We start from the raw sequence: 16493 nt of genomic DNA on the forward strand, positions 1-16493 counted from the left end.
GAAACAGGTAATTGGAATGTATTTTTTTTCCTTTTAGAGGAAGTGATTGTAGTATATTCAACTGCCTCTGCATTTCAGAGGATTAGGAGCCAGTTAAATGTAATTTAACATCTATAATCCTGCTAGACCACCTCGGGTTTTTTGACAGTTTCTGCCTTCGCTACAATCACAGGCCTATATTTTGTCTTCTGATGAATTTAGTCATTAAACTGTAATTCACTGTGTTTTTGTGCGTTTTAAAAAATGTGCTGAATTTTCAAAATCAAAACGCCTACATGCATTTAAAAAAAGACATGCATAGATAGAAGTAATCACTTCAGTGTTTCACGTTGCACAATATAAATTGATAAATGTGTTTTCTCACACCTTTGTAAAGACAGGACGGAATGGTTTTTCCATTTTTAAATTCATAAGACAGGAGAATAACACGTTTTCTGTAATTGCTGCATAACTATGTCCAGATGTACTTTTTACTGGGTACTTTATTATTGTTCAGCTGCTCATTAGCACAAATATCAAATCAGCCAATCACATGGCTGCAACTCAGTGCATTTAGGAATGCAGACATGGTTACAACAATGTGCTGACGTTTAAAGTGAGCATCAGAATGGGAAGGAAAGGTGACTTTAAACGTGGCAAGGTTGTTGGTGCCAGACAGGCTGGGGTATTTTAGAAACTGCTGATCTAATGGGATTTTCCCACACAACCATGTCTGGGTCATACAAAGGTCCAAAATAGAGGTCAGAGAAAGAGAAAATATCCAGTGAGTAGCAGTTCTCTGAATGAAAATGCCTTGTTAATGCCAGAGATCAGAAGAGTCAACAGAACCTCGAAATGATCACTGGTAACAACCAAGATGTGCAAGATAGCTTCTCTGAATGCGCATAATGCTGAACCTTGAAGCATTTGGACAACAGCTGCAGAAGACCACACTGGGTGTCACCCAGTGAGGCCACAATTTGCAATGGTTCAACAAATTTGGAAAACAAATTAATTACATGCTTGATATCTTGATTTCTGGTGCAACATTCAGATAATAATCGTGGCTCAGGGGGTTGGGAAGCACATCTGTAACCGGAAGGTCGCCGGTTTGATCCCCGGGCTCTCTGTCCTGGTCGTTGTGTCCTTGGACAAGACACTTTACCCTACTGCCTATTGGTGTTGGCCAGAGGGGCCGATGGCGCGATATGGCAGTCTTGCTTCTGTCAGTCTACCCCAGGGCAGCTGTGGCTACAACCGTAGCTTGCCTCCACCAGTGTGTGAATACGAGAGTGAATGAATAGTAGCATTGTAAAGCGCTTTGGGTGCCTTGAAAAGCACTATATAAATCCAATCCATTATTATTATACTAGAGTCCGAATTGGGTGTAAATAACATCCCTTTTACCAATGGTTCAGGCTGTTGGTGCAGTAATGGGGCACAGAATATTTTCTTGACATACCTTGGCCTCTTTAGCACCAATGGAGCATGATTTAAATGCCACAGCCAACCTGAGTATTGTAACCGAGTGAACCCATTTTCTGATGGCAACACACCATGTCACAAAGCTCAAATCATGACAATGTTATTGACAAATTTTCTACTTACTTCATGGTAAGTAGGTAACAATAGAGCACCTTCGAAATGGGATATTTACATCGTGGATATTTAGGTATCACGTGAATATGGACCAAAATCTCTAAGGAATATTTCCAGCACCTTGTTTAAGCTATGTTAGATACTGGTTACATTCGCCTGCTAGTTTGTGTTGATGAGTCTAGCAACCTAAAACAATTCTTGGTACCAGCAGTTAATATTCACTAGTTACTATTACACAGTGTTCAATAACACCAAAGTTTGGAATTGTAGCAAAACAATTTGTCATTTCACTACAGTGATGGTTAATTAAACATCATGAAAAGACATTTGAGTAAGTTTAGGTAAATACGAGAAATACAGAGAAAGAAATCTAAAAGACAATTGTTTTAATGGACAAATTTGTCTTTTGCACCTTTCTTGGTTTGCAAACTACATGAATAGTTACAATTGTTTTGCAATTGCTTTGCTTGGCATGGTGATAAACTGTCATTGCACAACTCGAGCTATTATAAAAAATGGGATTTAGTTCATGTCAAATCCCCACAAGTACAGACGAGTGTGGCTTCATCACAGCCACATCTATTAGAAAATATTTATTAAGCAATTATTTTGGGAATGGTGTCACTAAAATGAATTGCCTCTTTTATTGTTATGATTTCACACCTCCAAGTAATAAAATCACCAGAAATATTACGATTTTCCACATACTAAAACATCTGACCTTTGGGTAATAGCATACTTTTAAACAAGTCACCATGAGGCTTATGTAATGAGGTGGGCATTTTCCCCTCAGTCTGGCGCAGAACTGTATAGGCCATGCATGCGTCAGCACAGTTAAAGTGCTTTTGTGTGTTGGTGGCTGACAAATCACAGCATTTTTTGAAATGCCTAGCAGTGCAATCCACAGTGCTTGGCTAAACAAGTGTTCCCACCTGAAGAATGTCTACTGTTTACATTGAGATGTTTATCAGTCTCAGGCAAGTAGAAGCCTAGCAGGTGTGTCAGATGTAAGATAAAAGATGTTGATGAAGTTGAAAGGTTAAATGATCTGTTGCATTTCGTCTTCACTCCTCCCTTTTAGCTATGATCTTATCTTTGCTGGGGGACCAGAAGAAATTCTCAGGAAGTTTCAGCAGGCCAATCACAAGGTGCTATTTGCTGCAGAGGGACTGGTATGGCCAGATAAACAGCTCGCTGACAAGTACCCCTTAGTCCGCACTGGGAAACGCTACCTCAACTCTGGAGGTAGGTTCTGAATATGAAAAGCTGCTTTGACTTGTTCAAGTCCAATCTCTGAGACTTTGGAGTAATAGTAACCATAAATTGTGGTTAAAGAAAGTGAGTTCAAAAGACTAGAATAGCTCTTCCCTAGAGGTACATCTACACAAAAAGCATTGCAACTTTGTTTTTTAATCCCGTGTTTGGCATGCATCTGACAGAAACAATTCACTTCTATTTTAACCAACCCAGCTGTCTACCTGCTTGCATTTTACTCAAAGAAGAAAACAAAGATGTGAGGTCTTCTTTTCTGTGTTCTTAAATGCACAAGTAGAGGGATTGTATATTAGACTCAGCACAACTACATACTCTGCCTGAAGGCATTCTCTTTCTGCTGCTGCTCTGCACCTCCTGTGTAAACATAATGTTTCTAATTCAACCCTGTCACCCATGTTTTACCCTAAGTGACAAAATCCAGGCATCTCCAGAGAATAAAATGTATTAGTTAGGGTGAATGGTTCCTTGTGTTGGACAACTGGACGCTGCAAATCTGAAGGCAATATTAGGATCATTACGGCAATGGTTTCCACTGAAACTGGTTCCAATGTTACCCACTGTGTTTATGTTATGTGCCTAGATATTTTATGCTTGACTGTAAACACACCTAGTTTCTATGTGAGCAAAGGGATTTTGAAATTCCACCATCAGCTGTCAAAGTTTGAAGACCTGTAAGCCTGGCTGGAATTCGGGAATTTAAGCCGCACTGGCCCTTCAGAGTTCTACAGTTATGAGAGGTGGAGAAGCTGCGAGACCTGCAGCCCAGTGTTAGTTTTAAAAATACAATACCACTTAATGTTTTTTTTATTATTATTATTATCTTTTGCTGCGAAATTCAACTATATTTTCCTTGTAATCTTGCTCCGTCAGGTATTTCCTGTCTGCGGTACACTGGAGGTGGGTGAATCCCATGGCATACTGCGGTTTCTTTTCTTTAGTAATGATCCTCTCTGCTACATGAGGGGATGTGAATACACACCTGAAGATGTGAAATGAGAGAGGGGGAAGACAGTTCAGAATATGTGCACTCATGCAGACATTTTTAAGAAAGAAACAGTAACAGTATGCTCTCATATATAAGCCGTATGGCCTGGTCATTTGCATCCTGCCAGTTCTTCAGGACATTGAATTACTGCCTTCCTTGTGGTCATCAGTGTGGTCTGACCTCCCATATTGGAGCCCGGCTGTCTCAGACTGATCAGAGGCTGTTTTTAGCATTCATTGTCATTGACATGACATGTGGATTTGTCTTGGGCCCCTGAATGTGCCACAGTTTGTATAAAATTGTAGGCTTTGTTTGTGTTCCTAACGCTACCGCCCAAGTGACCATTGGGGAAAGTTTTATAGCATCTGGATGCATACTTTGTCACAGAGAGTCTAGTGTCTTTGAGATGCAGTCAAGATAGGGTTATGTTTGTGTGTGACTGCATGTGTTTATTTAAGTAGAGTGAGGGGTCACGCACACTAACAAAACTACTAATGGTTAAAGCTAATTACCTGAAATCCCTGGGATTTAGCCATTAAACCCTGTCTGTCCAAGCATATATATCATAAAAAATGTGAACTGTTGTTTCATATTATGTGTTTTCATTCCTGAGAATGTTTTATGCTGCCTCATCTAGTAGAGCAGTACAAGACACTGAACATTTCCAACAGGCATGCAATTCGCAGCATTTGAGGTGGACTAGCTATCAGGAATAAAAGCTTAAAAACATAAAATATGATTTCTTTTGAACATTTTTCTCTCATTCCTGCCGCTTAGATTATGTCATGTCTGTCCATCGACTTGTTTACAGTGTCTGAGGCTTTTTTCAAATGATAGGATGCAAAATGGAGCAAACCAGCAACACAGCCAAACCCTGCAATCTGTTATTGTGGTCACTGTCCTTGAGCAACACAGTGAGGAAAAGAAGAGACGTGGGGGGGAAACTGGAGTAGAGATTGCCATGAGAATGTGCATTTATAGTGTGTAAGATACCACCAAATACAGTTTCAGAAACTCAGCTAGCAGTAAGTTGTGTTGTTCTAAACATAAAGATCCTTCTTACTACCCATTATTACTCTGAGGGAAGAGAAAGTCCCTAGCTATTTCTCGTGTGTGCTTGGGATTATTGCCAAAAGTCACACTCTGTGCTAAGACGTCCAGGCTTCCCAAGTATTTCGACCTACACCATGGAGCCAGCAGTTGTACTGTAATTGTCACCAACAGCCTACCAGCCATGTATACGCCTGTAAACATTTCTCACTCTATCTTTTACTGCTGGATTTGTGTTTCACACTGTTTATTACTTTCAGGTATAATTGGCTACGCCCCGTACATAAACAGAATAGTTTCACAGTGGAACCTTCACGATAATGATGATGACCAGCTCTTCTACACTAAAATATACCTGGACCCATTACAGCGGGTGAGTCCTGCCAAGAGAGCAAAGATTCTCTAAATCTGTGGCTTGGTTCATGTCTCCATTGTGTTTTTTTAACCACGGGCACAGTGACTTGATCGTGCCTGCATCAACATCTGCCATGTCTCAATTAGTAATGTAATGGGAGCTCCACAGCTTGGCAACAGGTTCAAATTGGATGTGGTTATTGCAATAAGAGAAGACAGACCCAGAAGAGTAAACTGTGCACCACTGAATCCCAATGGCAGCATCTTAATTTAAAACACATGTCTGTGTTTTAAATTATGGATAGCTATGGATGGCTAAATGTAGGTCTTTGTCTTCTTACAGGAATCTCTCAATATGACTTTGGACCACAAGTGCCAGATTTTTCAAAACCTGAACGGGGCTGTTGGTGAGAATTTAAAGATATTTTATTTTCTAATTGAATAATCTCTGAATCTTTATAATTTAAACTCTGTCTTGGATGTCTAAGTGGCAAAAAAACAACAACCAAAAAAAACACTTAAACCAACATTTGATGTTGGTGCTGCCGCCAATCTGTGGATTACTTTCAGTGAACATGTAGGATTTGCAGTTTATAAGTTCTAAATCCTCGCAGCTCTTGCCCATGTAATATGTCAGCTTTCAAAATATGGCCTAAAATGTCTTGTGTTCCCCTTTTTGTTGGCAGATGAAGTGCTTCTCAAGTTTGGAACGGACAGAGTGAGAGTTAGAAACACGGCGTACAACTCTCTGCCAGTAGTTGTCCATGGCAACGGAAACACCAAAGTGAGCAAGAAATTGCAGTCAAGGACACACCTAATGTAGCCTACTTAAGGGACAGAACAGATACTTTTAAGATAATTATCCTGACCTATGACACTAACCTTGAATGTAATTATCAAACTCTTTCCTGCCATTTGCAAATGAGTTTCTGTTGGCCTTTTAGACTTTTAGATTTTATCCAGCAACCATTCATCACTGCTGCTGATGTTCTGTTCGTTGTATAAATTTGACTCTACTTACTGGTAACATGATACTTGCTAGTTACCTAGGCATAAAAGGCAGTGAATATAGCTACAATACTCTCATTTTGTTTTTGCCATCACTCAATTCTACATCATGGTGAGGAGCTGAGGAAACTAAAAAGCAGGATGCCCGCTATAATTCTGTTGATTTTTCTTCTGGTCTTTTCCTTCTCCTGTCTCATTTTCTGGCCAACTGTTTATGTTTGGTCTTCCCTGTTAAAGAACCAAACCCACCAAACTACTGAGTCATTCTTCCCAGAGGGCTCAACAGCTGAAAGAAAAGCTTTTAATGAGAGATCACAGTATGAGCTGACTAGCGAGTTGTCAGACCATTAGTTCATTTTATTTCCCAGTTATCTCGCCAAGTTGAGTTTTGTGACAGCTACATGATCATGGCGTTAACGTCTGCAATAACAGACTGGCAAACGGTAGCAACCAAGAAATTACACGTTCTCACACTAAATACAGAGCAGCAATGGTTGTGCTAACAATATGTTGAAAGTTATGAAGAATGATAACATTGTTGCCAAGCCTTGGCTTCTGTAGACGACACATCACTCTGTGGCCTTTAGTCTGACCTGCAAGTGAATGTGTCCAGTCATGACACAGTCGTACAATAAATCTTTACGTCCACAGTTGTATTCCAGGTTAGGATTTTCAAACATATCATAAGAATGTGACCTCACATTATTTACTTTGAATGCTTTTTTCTTGCAGATGTACTTGAACTATCTGGCCAACTATGTTCCCAATGCATGGAACTATGAACACGGCTGTAGCCACTGTGATGATGACGTCGTAGACTTTTCTCAGTTAAAAGTAGGTGCACCAGACTGCTTTTTCCATCTACTTGCCATCCTTTTTTAGTCTGCTTTGAAATAGCTGCTGTGGAAAGTTCTTCTTCAGCCTCTCTTCTGGACTCCGGAAAGGATGACACATACAGCCCATTTCCCAACATCAACCACCCATGTATCACTGACTGTTTAGACAGTAGTTGAAGATCCCAGATTTTTTTCCGTATTTCAACAGATAAGCAATTCTGTTGGTACTCCACTGTCTTTCCAGCGATAATAGGTTATGTGCCCATTCCGAATTTCTGGACCATTTTAAAAGAGCATAAGTGCAAGGGGAACTACTTGGGCAAGAGGAAGCACTGCACATCTGCGGTGCAGGATATGGCTTTTGAGGTTTTCTGAAAGGCTCATTTAAAGGGGTGTCACTGTCGACCAGGCTGTCTTTTAGCATGCGCCGCACTGTGGGTTTTATCCACAATAGTAACTTACAGTGGTTGTACTGAAAATTTGTCACAGAGTTCAACCCAGGCTGGCAACGTATAGCCGGCAGGAATGGCAGGCAATAGGAAATGTCTATTGCTGTGTGGTTACGTCTGTCAAGAATGGTGCCAAACTTTACTTCTGGGTCCTCTAGGCGAACACTGTAACCAACACAAGATCTCAGTTCACCTTTATTTATTTTTACCTTAAAAATAGTTTGAGGAAAATCTGTCTATTGTAGAGCAAAATGTGTTTTTACTGTTCACTAAAATTGATGTTTTCACATTACACAAATAAAATTGCTGTAATCCAACATGCTGCATGGATACACTTCAATAGTTTAACTGGAGCTGATTCAGTACAAACCAAGCTACATGAAAGGCATCACTGTGAAAGTTGCTATTGGTGACCTTCCACAGTGAATGAAGAAAACACTGCTCCTTCTCAATAATAGGCACATTAGAAAGGACATTTCATTCCACTGTGCCCCTTTGTTTATGTGGGACAGAAACTGGTGGGAGCTCAGGTCATGTGGAAAGTTTGGTCATACTGTCCAGGCCTTTCCTGTGGGGTAAACCCAGTTTGGAGGAGGTACTTGTTGGTTTTTAGTGTACTTGTGTTTTGAGATTGAACTTAAGCCCTGCAATGACACTGAGAGTTACACCACGAAAGACCAAACAATCCCACCCAGGCCACTTCATTGCTTTTCTTTAACTGTTTCTACTGTTGGGTGTTGCTTTTCTCTGCTATAAGAAATGCTAAGGGTAACTTTTTGCTTTCGTTTCAATGTTTCTGTCTGCTCCTGCTTTTCTGTGACAATTTAAGCTCACATTGCCTTGATGGATGAGCTCCCATTCATGTGCCTAAAACACAGTCATTGCGGAACTTGCAAATTAGATGGTTCTTCTCGGATCTCTTTTCATCCTTGGCCCAGACCTTTGCCATGAACTGGTCAAGAGGATCAAGAGTCCAGACTGAGCTGTGTGGGCTGGAGCTGAGTGTCATGGGAAAGTCTTTGCTCTTCTCTTCTCTATTGCTTCATTTTTCCATTTTATCTTTATTTCCTCAACTTTCTGCGGAATCATTTTGTGCACGTGTTTGTACTGTGGTTTTGGTTACCCACTTCATTAGATTACAACATATCAGCTGGTCAGGATGGAAGATGTTCAGGAAATTAATGCGAAGGGTTTTGCAATGTGTTAACAACATATTTAAAATGTTAAAGCCAGCACCAAATTCTGCAAAGACAATAGTCAAGGCACAATTCTAAAGTCAAATCAAGAAAATAGAGTTAATGCAGTGACAGATGTATTGGCTTCATGGTTTGCTTATGTGAGAACTGAAATGTCAAAATCATCCATGATTTATTTTAAACAAGTCTTCCACTGCCAGGGACACTTTTATGAAATCTAAACAATATGTCTTTCTTTCGAATCTAAACAGGAGTATCCAAATGTGCTGGTTGGAGTATTCATTGAGCAGCCAACTCCATTTCTTCCTGAATTCTTTCAGCGACTGCTGACCCTGGATTACCCAAAGGATAAACTCAAACTCTTTGTCCACAACAATGTGAGTACATGCAGCTGCATGTGCAGTTTTTTTTTCTCCTTCCTAGATCTCTACATGGCTCCTTACACAGTATGTGGTGTCTCTGTTAATCTATTAATATTGGCTCCCTGCTCAGGAGGTTTACCACGAGAAGCACATCCAGAGGTTCTGGGAAGAGAACAAGAATGTGTTCAACAGTTTCAAAGTTGTGGGACCAGAAGAAAATTTGAGCCAAGGAGAGGCCAGGAATATGGCAATGTATGTATAACTATTATAAATGTATCATTTCTCAGAATCTGAAGTTTCTTAGAATTTTTGAATGATTATAAAGGATATGGTGTTTTCTGACTTTGATTAACCATGCAATACTTTCAAAACCTCTAAACGAGTTTTCATGGTTTCTGTTTGGGAAAACAGTCATCTTTGTTGCTAGAAGCATGAATAATTCAGTGCATTCAAGGTCTGTATTAAGAATAACCAGAGAGACAAATACACCTTTGGTGCTGCTTTGTAGTCTTTCTGTATTAATTACTCATAAAATGTGGTCTTAGGTTCAGCTAAATCACAGATTTACAGATAAACATAATATGACTAAACTAATAACAGGCAAACAGTTGTAGTTTTTGCTTCTGAATATCATTCACAGTCAAACCTGGGAAAAGGTGCTAAGGAAACTGGAAATGTGGGCTGTGAGCTTCCCCTCTCTATCAATATAATTGCTTTTAGATAAAAGATGGTAGTAGGGGTCCACTCCTATTACAGAAAATAAAGTCGAGTTATTTAAGTCGTAGTAAGCTCTTTCTTAATGGGTTCATGCTCTAAAGTCTAAAGTTTTTTAACTATAACATAATGTTTATTTTGTAAATTATCGTTCTAAAGGATGTCAAGGCAGGGTATGTTTTATTGTAACTGTCAACCCTCTTCAGCATCCCAGTCAGGCTAAGGCCAGCAACTTGGTAATTCAAAAATATGAATTTTCTTAATTTTCAGCCATTCTAATGTTTTTGATTTTTTAAATTTTATTTTTAATTATTTCCTTCCTCTATCTGTGAAGCCTTAGACCCTATTTTTGAAAAGCAGCCCCAAACATAATGCTCCCTCTGCCATACTTTATATTTGGGCATGCTTGATTTTTAGCATGCAATTCCATTTTCCTTCTGACATTATGGATTTCTACAACTAAGTCTGAACTCTTCACATCTATCTACAATTCATCATAAAGGAATTGTTGTAAAAGGAAAACAATTATTTAAGGAGGACCAATCCAAAATGTCTTCTCATAGTTTAGCAGGTGTCATAAGCATCTACAAACATCTGATGGAGACTGAGACTGTCCTCAAGAAGATTGTAAATGTTGCTAAATTAAATTCATTGACTTATTTTTTTTCCAGGCTGCATTGTGACTGATTAAAAATCCTCGGCAATGTGTAAGGATTCACAAACACACACACTCAGGTGTAAACTGCAGCTTTATTTGGACCAAAACGTTTAGGCACAGCATGCCGGGAAGCATTGGTCAGCACAGCCCTGTAATGAAGAAGTCTTAGGTTTATTAGGAGTCTCTAATTTTCTGAAATCTCCTTATCCACTGGAGGTTTAAAGATAGCAAGAGTCAGACTCACTCCACCATTGAAAATTACACCTTATACTTTGACGCTGATAAATCTAAAGCCGTGACAGTGATTAATTCCAAGCCTTTTATTGACCGTAATCAGCTCTGGGTTGGAAAACAAAAAATCATTTTCTCCGCCATGTCTGTGTTTTAATTTCATTAGGGATCTTTGCCGTCAGGATGCCACATGCGACTACTACTTCAGCATAGATTCTGATGTCATGCTGACCAACAGACAGACACTGAAGCTCCTCATTGAGCAAAACAGGTAATCACAAAGTAACTGGAATAGAAGCCACAACTGAGCCTGTTTGGACCTTCTTGGTAGCTGTTGTGATCATTGAACCATTTAGTTTATCCCGCAAGTGGCAAAACCACAGGAACATTACAGCTGAGTGAATTAAAGTTTTAAAATAGGCTGCGTTGGCTTCCTGTTTTTCTCTGGCCACATGGATACAGCAAAAGAGTCTATTGAACTAACTCAGAAATGACACTTTGCATTATACAAAAAACAAACATTCAACCTCTTTTTGCCCTTCTGCAGCTCACGATCTTAAAGAAACCTTCCCATAAACTAGATGTCACTGTGGCCGTGGCATGGTATTGTGACTGGCGTTTACGGATATTTAAAGACAGCATGGGAATTCTCAGCTGGCACAGAGGTTGTGGGAGCAAAAGTCCAATTTATCTCAACCAAGAAAGTTTACCATTAGCATACTGCAGTATATATACGAACCCACACTGTGATTTATGGTGGTGTTATTTTGCAAACTTTTTCCCAGTTTATTTAACAGAAAGAAAGTACACTTCTTTGAATTGAGTCCAGCATGACGTACTGGTGTGGTTCGAATCGTGGTTTTCTGTGATCTGTTTCTGACTTTGCAGTGTAATATAAAGCATACTATCCAGCTAGAGGTTGAGACTTTAGATAGAGGCCTTACCCCAGTGGCAAGTGGTCTGGTGCAATAGGTGGCTGCCTGCTTGGGAGATTTCACTGAGTTTTAACTGCCCTGACAGAATTACCATCTCTTCACTCCGTCTCTCACTTTCCAACAGAAAAATAATTGGCCCCCTTGTCACTCGTCACGGCAAGCTGTGGTCCAACTTCTGGGGAGCCTTGAGTCTGGATGGGTATTACGCCCGATCTGAAGATTATGTTGACATTGTGCAGAGGAAACGCGTGTAAGTCACAAGAGCAATAAGGGTAAACAAAGTTATGGCTTTGCATTTCATGGTTCACAAAGCAAATGTGGGTACTGGATCTCTGAGCATGTCCGTAACTATGAATAAATCTTGCACCGTTGTGCTGGAACTATTTTCCTTCATGTTTAGCCACAAAAAATAAGACCTGCTAACTTAGAAGGCCTATGTGAAGAGTCAGAAAAGTGATTTGATGAGAAAAACACTAAGTTAAACTTTTATTTCTGACTGACTTTGCTTAAAAGTAAGTTAGTAAGTTAGATTTGCTCTAAGATTGCACGGAAACACTTATTCACCCACAACAGTTGGAACTCAGATTGACAGCATGCAGAAAATAAATGGTTGTTATGTAAGTTTCAAAAGATTCTAAATGAATATGCTGAGCTTTTTTTTTCTTTTCTACCACACAGTTCACTACTGCACACTGTAAGAATGCAATCTTACATACATACATACTGGATTAATACAAAATAAGCACTTCCTGTCTTTATGTCTTGTTGTTTCTAGGGGTGTGTGGAACATTCCTTACATGGCACATGTATACCTGGTCAAGGGCAGTGCCTTAAGGAATGAATTGAAAGAAAGGAACTACTTTGTTCTGGAAAAACTGGACCCAGATATGGCTTTATGTAGAAATGCCAGAGAAATGGTAAGAAGGAACAACCGCCATCTTTAAGGATTCCTCTATTAGCACTACTGTCCGTAAAATATTAAGATTAATTTAGCAACAAAAATGTATAAGGTCATACTAACTTTAGGTATATTTATGATAGTTAGTTTGGTTAAGCAATGAATTTGCTACTAACAAAAGTCAACAGCTCAACGGAAACCAAAGACTGGCAAGTATCAGTGTTTGTATGTATGAGTATGTATGAGTGTCTTCGTCAGCAAGGCATGACCGTCCTGTGTTTACAGTGTCTCTTTGGTCGTGCGAGGTTCTCTGCTACACTTGTATCCCATCATCCTTTACTTTCTTTTAACCGATGCCTGGCTGGCTACCAGACAGAAAGGGTCTTGTCTCTTGTGGGGTTTTTTTCCTTTTCACTTGTGAACTTGTTACCTAGTCTTGCTTTGCGTCACTTGGACTTGGCAGCTGCGGTGTCTGATTCAAACACAGTGTATGTTGTCTGGTTTGCTTGGCCTGCTCCCCCAGCATGCATTGCTCCCATGTTAACCTACAAAAACATCAGCTTCAGAGGGAATCTTGCTTCTTTTTCATGCAGGCGTGTTTCCTCTCCTCCTGAATTCCTATGTGTGTGACATATGTACTTCCTCTGTCACCCTGTTTTTTATTTTTAATTCATTAATGTCACCTTAATTACATGATGCTTCTCCTTTATTTTAGACCAGTCACAGAGAAAAAGACTCCCCTTCTCCGGAATCATTCCATATGCTCAGGCCCCCAAAGGTTTCCATTTGTTTTGACTACTCTGCTTTCTGAAACATCCATTTCCAATGGGTTAGCACTCAGAAACCAATCTAAGCCATGTAGCATGCATAGTTTTAGGTACAGAAATAAATTTTCCCTTATACTGAATTTAGTATTGGAGGTTTTGTTTTTTGAAAATGCGCAGTTACAAATTCTTAATAAATTCGTACTGAGTTGCCTACTTGTTGCATAAGAAATTAAGATGACCGGCAACTTTTCGAAAATTGATGTTGACTTTTTGCTTGTGATAACTTTAGGTCTAAAAGTAAAATGATCTCAGTCAGACAGAGAAAGACTCATAATCTTTTATGTTTTTATAATTGCTTCTAAGAGGAGATCATGGAGGAGACAAAAAAGTTCACACAGTGAGCAGTTCCCCTGTCCTGATGCTTTACCCTAAACAACCAAACCCTACATCACACACACATTACCAGCTGCTCTTTCTAAACACACTGACTAATCTCAGACTAGGCTCAAACTATTTTTTCCCGCAGTCATGCTAAACATCTGGTGCAAATCACAGTTTTTCACAGAATGCATTTGTACATTAGCAATTTGGAATCTTGTGCAAAGAGATTGCAAAACTATCCTTAATTTTTCATTCATCTTCATCAAGCACAAAGCCTAGTCTGATAGTAAGTCCAAACCACTCCTACACATCTCCCTCCCCATGCTTCACTTTAGAGGGAATATAATTCCTGGATTTGCTTTGTCCCGACCTCCCCAGCACCCCTCTGTTCCTGTTCTCCCACTCCTCTCCTGCCCCATGTTATCCAGTTCACAACCCTCTAGGACCCTCCCCCAACACCCATAAATAATCTAAGATTATTTATATGACATCTGTGTCTGTTTGAACATAGAGTTCAGTAATGATTTCAGTGTGTTTAAGCACACTTAAATCCGACTATATTCTCAGTTTTGTGCAAATGAAGCTTTTAGTAGTTTGCCACAAGTATCAGTTTGTCAGTTTCATTGCCAGTGATAACTACTCATGAGTATTCATGTGTTCTAATACTGCATGCATGATGATTATGTAGACAAGTAAATCTTGCTTGTGGAACATCAGAAATCTTTTGCTTCTCGAACTTTTATGAAACTTACTCAACTTTCTCCTGCTTGCTGCAGGGAGTCTTCATGTACATAACCAACCGTCACGAATTTGGGAGGCTCATTTCCACAGCCAATTATAACATTTCTCATTACAACAATGACTTGTGGCAGATATTTGAAAACCCTGTGGTAAGTCATTATGAGCTCTCATTATCCTTCAACCACAAAAAAGCTTTTTTTTCTGAATAGCTGAGATAAACAACAGCCACCTGTAAAGGTTATTAACAATAATGGAAAGGTTACAAATGTGAGACAATTTTGGAATAATGACTTTGGTGTGATAAGGCTCCTGGCTGATGATTTACTACTGTATTTGACAAGCTGGGATCTGCCCTGTGGGAGATGAGATTAGCTCTGTGAGGTATGCAGGTCAGAAAACAGTTCAAAAAATGGGCACTAATTTGAAGTACTTTCTGCTTGCAGGACTGGAAAGAGAAATATATCCACTCAAACTACACTCGAATTTTCACTGACAACTACTTGGAGCAGGTTTGTATATATACATGTGTATCTGTATGTCTTCAACATACTGATACAGACCGAGGGGGGAAATGGGATGACATAATGTCGCAGCAAAAAAAATCCCAACATCTGGTTTTACCATATCTGGGTATTACATTACAGTTACTAGAGCTCAACATGAAGGTGTTATTCAAGTCTATTCTCAGTGGCCTCTTTTTGTGTGTCAATGTGTGTGTGCGTGTTTTATAGCCATGTCCAGATGTGTTCTGGTTCGCGGTCTTTTCAGAGAAGGCTTGTGATGAACTAGTCGAGGAGATGGAGCATTACGGTTCATGGTCTGGAGGCAAACACCAGGTGTGTATTGTTAGCTCAGTTTCACTGAACATAAAGTGCTAAGTGTAATCGTCACACTACAGTCACAGTGCTCTTCTTATTCTTTCTGTGTTTTATGTTTACACATTTTAATAAGGTGACAAGCATAATAAAATATCAGTGGTACTGGATTCAGTTTAGAAGTATGAGCCAAAAAGCAAAGGTTATTTATTAGAGAGGCCAGGCACTGAGATGCAACCACTGACCTCTTCACCACAGGGACAAAAAATACATTAAATGTATCCAAAAGTATAGAACGTAAAAATTCAGCACTATGATAAGAAAGAAGATGGCAAAGATTAAGGCTACGTTCACACTGCAGGCGAAAGCGCATCAAATCTCACTTTTTTTGAGCCTATGCGACCCATATCCGATCATGGTATGACAGTGTGAACAGCACAAATCCGATATTTTCAAATCCAACCTGGGTCACTTTCGAATGTGGTACTGAATCCGATACATATCTGATGTTTTAGAAAGCGACTGCTGTTTGAACGGTCATGTCGCATTAAATCCGTCTTTTACGTCACTGACACAAGACAGACGCCAATTATCAGCCCCCGAGAAGACATTGTGAACGCTTCCTGGCCATCCAGTGTAGATGTTAGTGAAACTGTTAGGAAGACAATGTTGGAGAAATGTGAACATTTTATTTGTACTGTATAATCTGTAGATTCTGACAGAAATCTGCAACTATCCTTTGAAGCACCGCTCCTCTCTAAAACAGCAATAAGGATAATTATTAGGCCAAATGTAAATAACAAAATAACTTTATAACTTAAAGCAAAATTGGGAAACGTAAAGTCTGAAGTCTTTATATTAAGGGCCATCAGTCAAACAATATTGTTTGGTCTGCATCTAAACACAGCTTGTTGTGTGTGACGTCTTCTTTCGCGCATGCAGGTCGCTTTGAGCGTTCACACTAGAGCGCGTTTGCTGTCACATTTTATTTGTAGTGTGAACAAGCAGGCAAAAAAAATCAGATTTGATCAAAAAATCGGAATTGAGCATTAAGACCTGCAGTGTGAACGTAGCCTAAGTTAATTTAGTTAGCATAACAGATGTGCTGGGAAAACTGAAATGTACTTATAGTGTGATATGTCTGCTTTATCTTGCTTAACATCTTAAAGTTTTTTAGGGCTAAATACAACCAGTGTACTTTAAATTCATCAACTGATGGTTTCATTTATGTTATATAATGACAAATACCCATTGTGTGTT

The 16493-nt window shown here is 39.4% G+C and overlaps 1 protein-coding gene across 2 annotated transcripts in view; it reads left to right on the top strand.

Moving 5' to 3' along the window:
• Positions 1-16493, top strand: part of plod2 (procollagen-lysine, 2-oxoglutarate 5-dioxygenase 2) — a 34446-nt gene that overhangs the window by 15620 nt on the left and 2333 nt on the right. The window contains exons 4-17 of one of the 2 annotated variants that reach the window (XM_005722727.1): positions 2660-2823; positions 5149-5261; positions 5586-5649; positions 5929-6026; positions 6983-7084; positions 8983-9108; positions 9224-9345; positions 10863-10967; positions 11756-11881; positions 12407-12548; positions 13245-13307; positions 14454-14567; positions 14862-14927; positions 15150-15254. In XM_005722727.1, the coding sequence (XP_005722784.1) occupies positions 2660-2823; positions 5149-5261; positions 5586-5649; positions 5929-6026; positions 6983-7084; positions 8983-9108; positions 9224-9345; positions 10863-10967; positions 11756-11881; positions 12407-12548; positions 13245-13307; positions 14454-14567; positions 14862-14927; positions 15150-15254 (1510 nt within the window). The remainder of the gene's footprint in view (positions 1-2659; positions 2824-5148; positions 5262-5585; positions 5650-5928; positions 6027-6982; positions 7085-8982; positions 9109-9223; positions 9346-10862; positions 10968-11755; positions 11882-12406; positions 12549-13244; positions 13308-14453; positions 14568-14861; positions 14928-15149; positions 15255-16493) is intronic. The other variant, XM_005722728.1, reaches the window with a different exon arrangement.

This window comes from Pundamilia nyererei, unplaced genomic scaffold, assembly GCF_000239375.1.
Source record: "Pundamilia nyererei isolate P.nyererei 1_Seehausen unplaced genomic scaffold, PunNye1.0 scaffold00007, whole genome shotgun sequence".
In the NCBI taxonomy this organism is placed as follows: Eukaryota; Metazoa; Chordata; class Actinopteri; order Cichliformes; family Cichlidae; genus Pundamilia; species Pundamilia nyererei.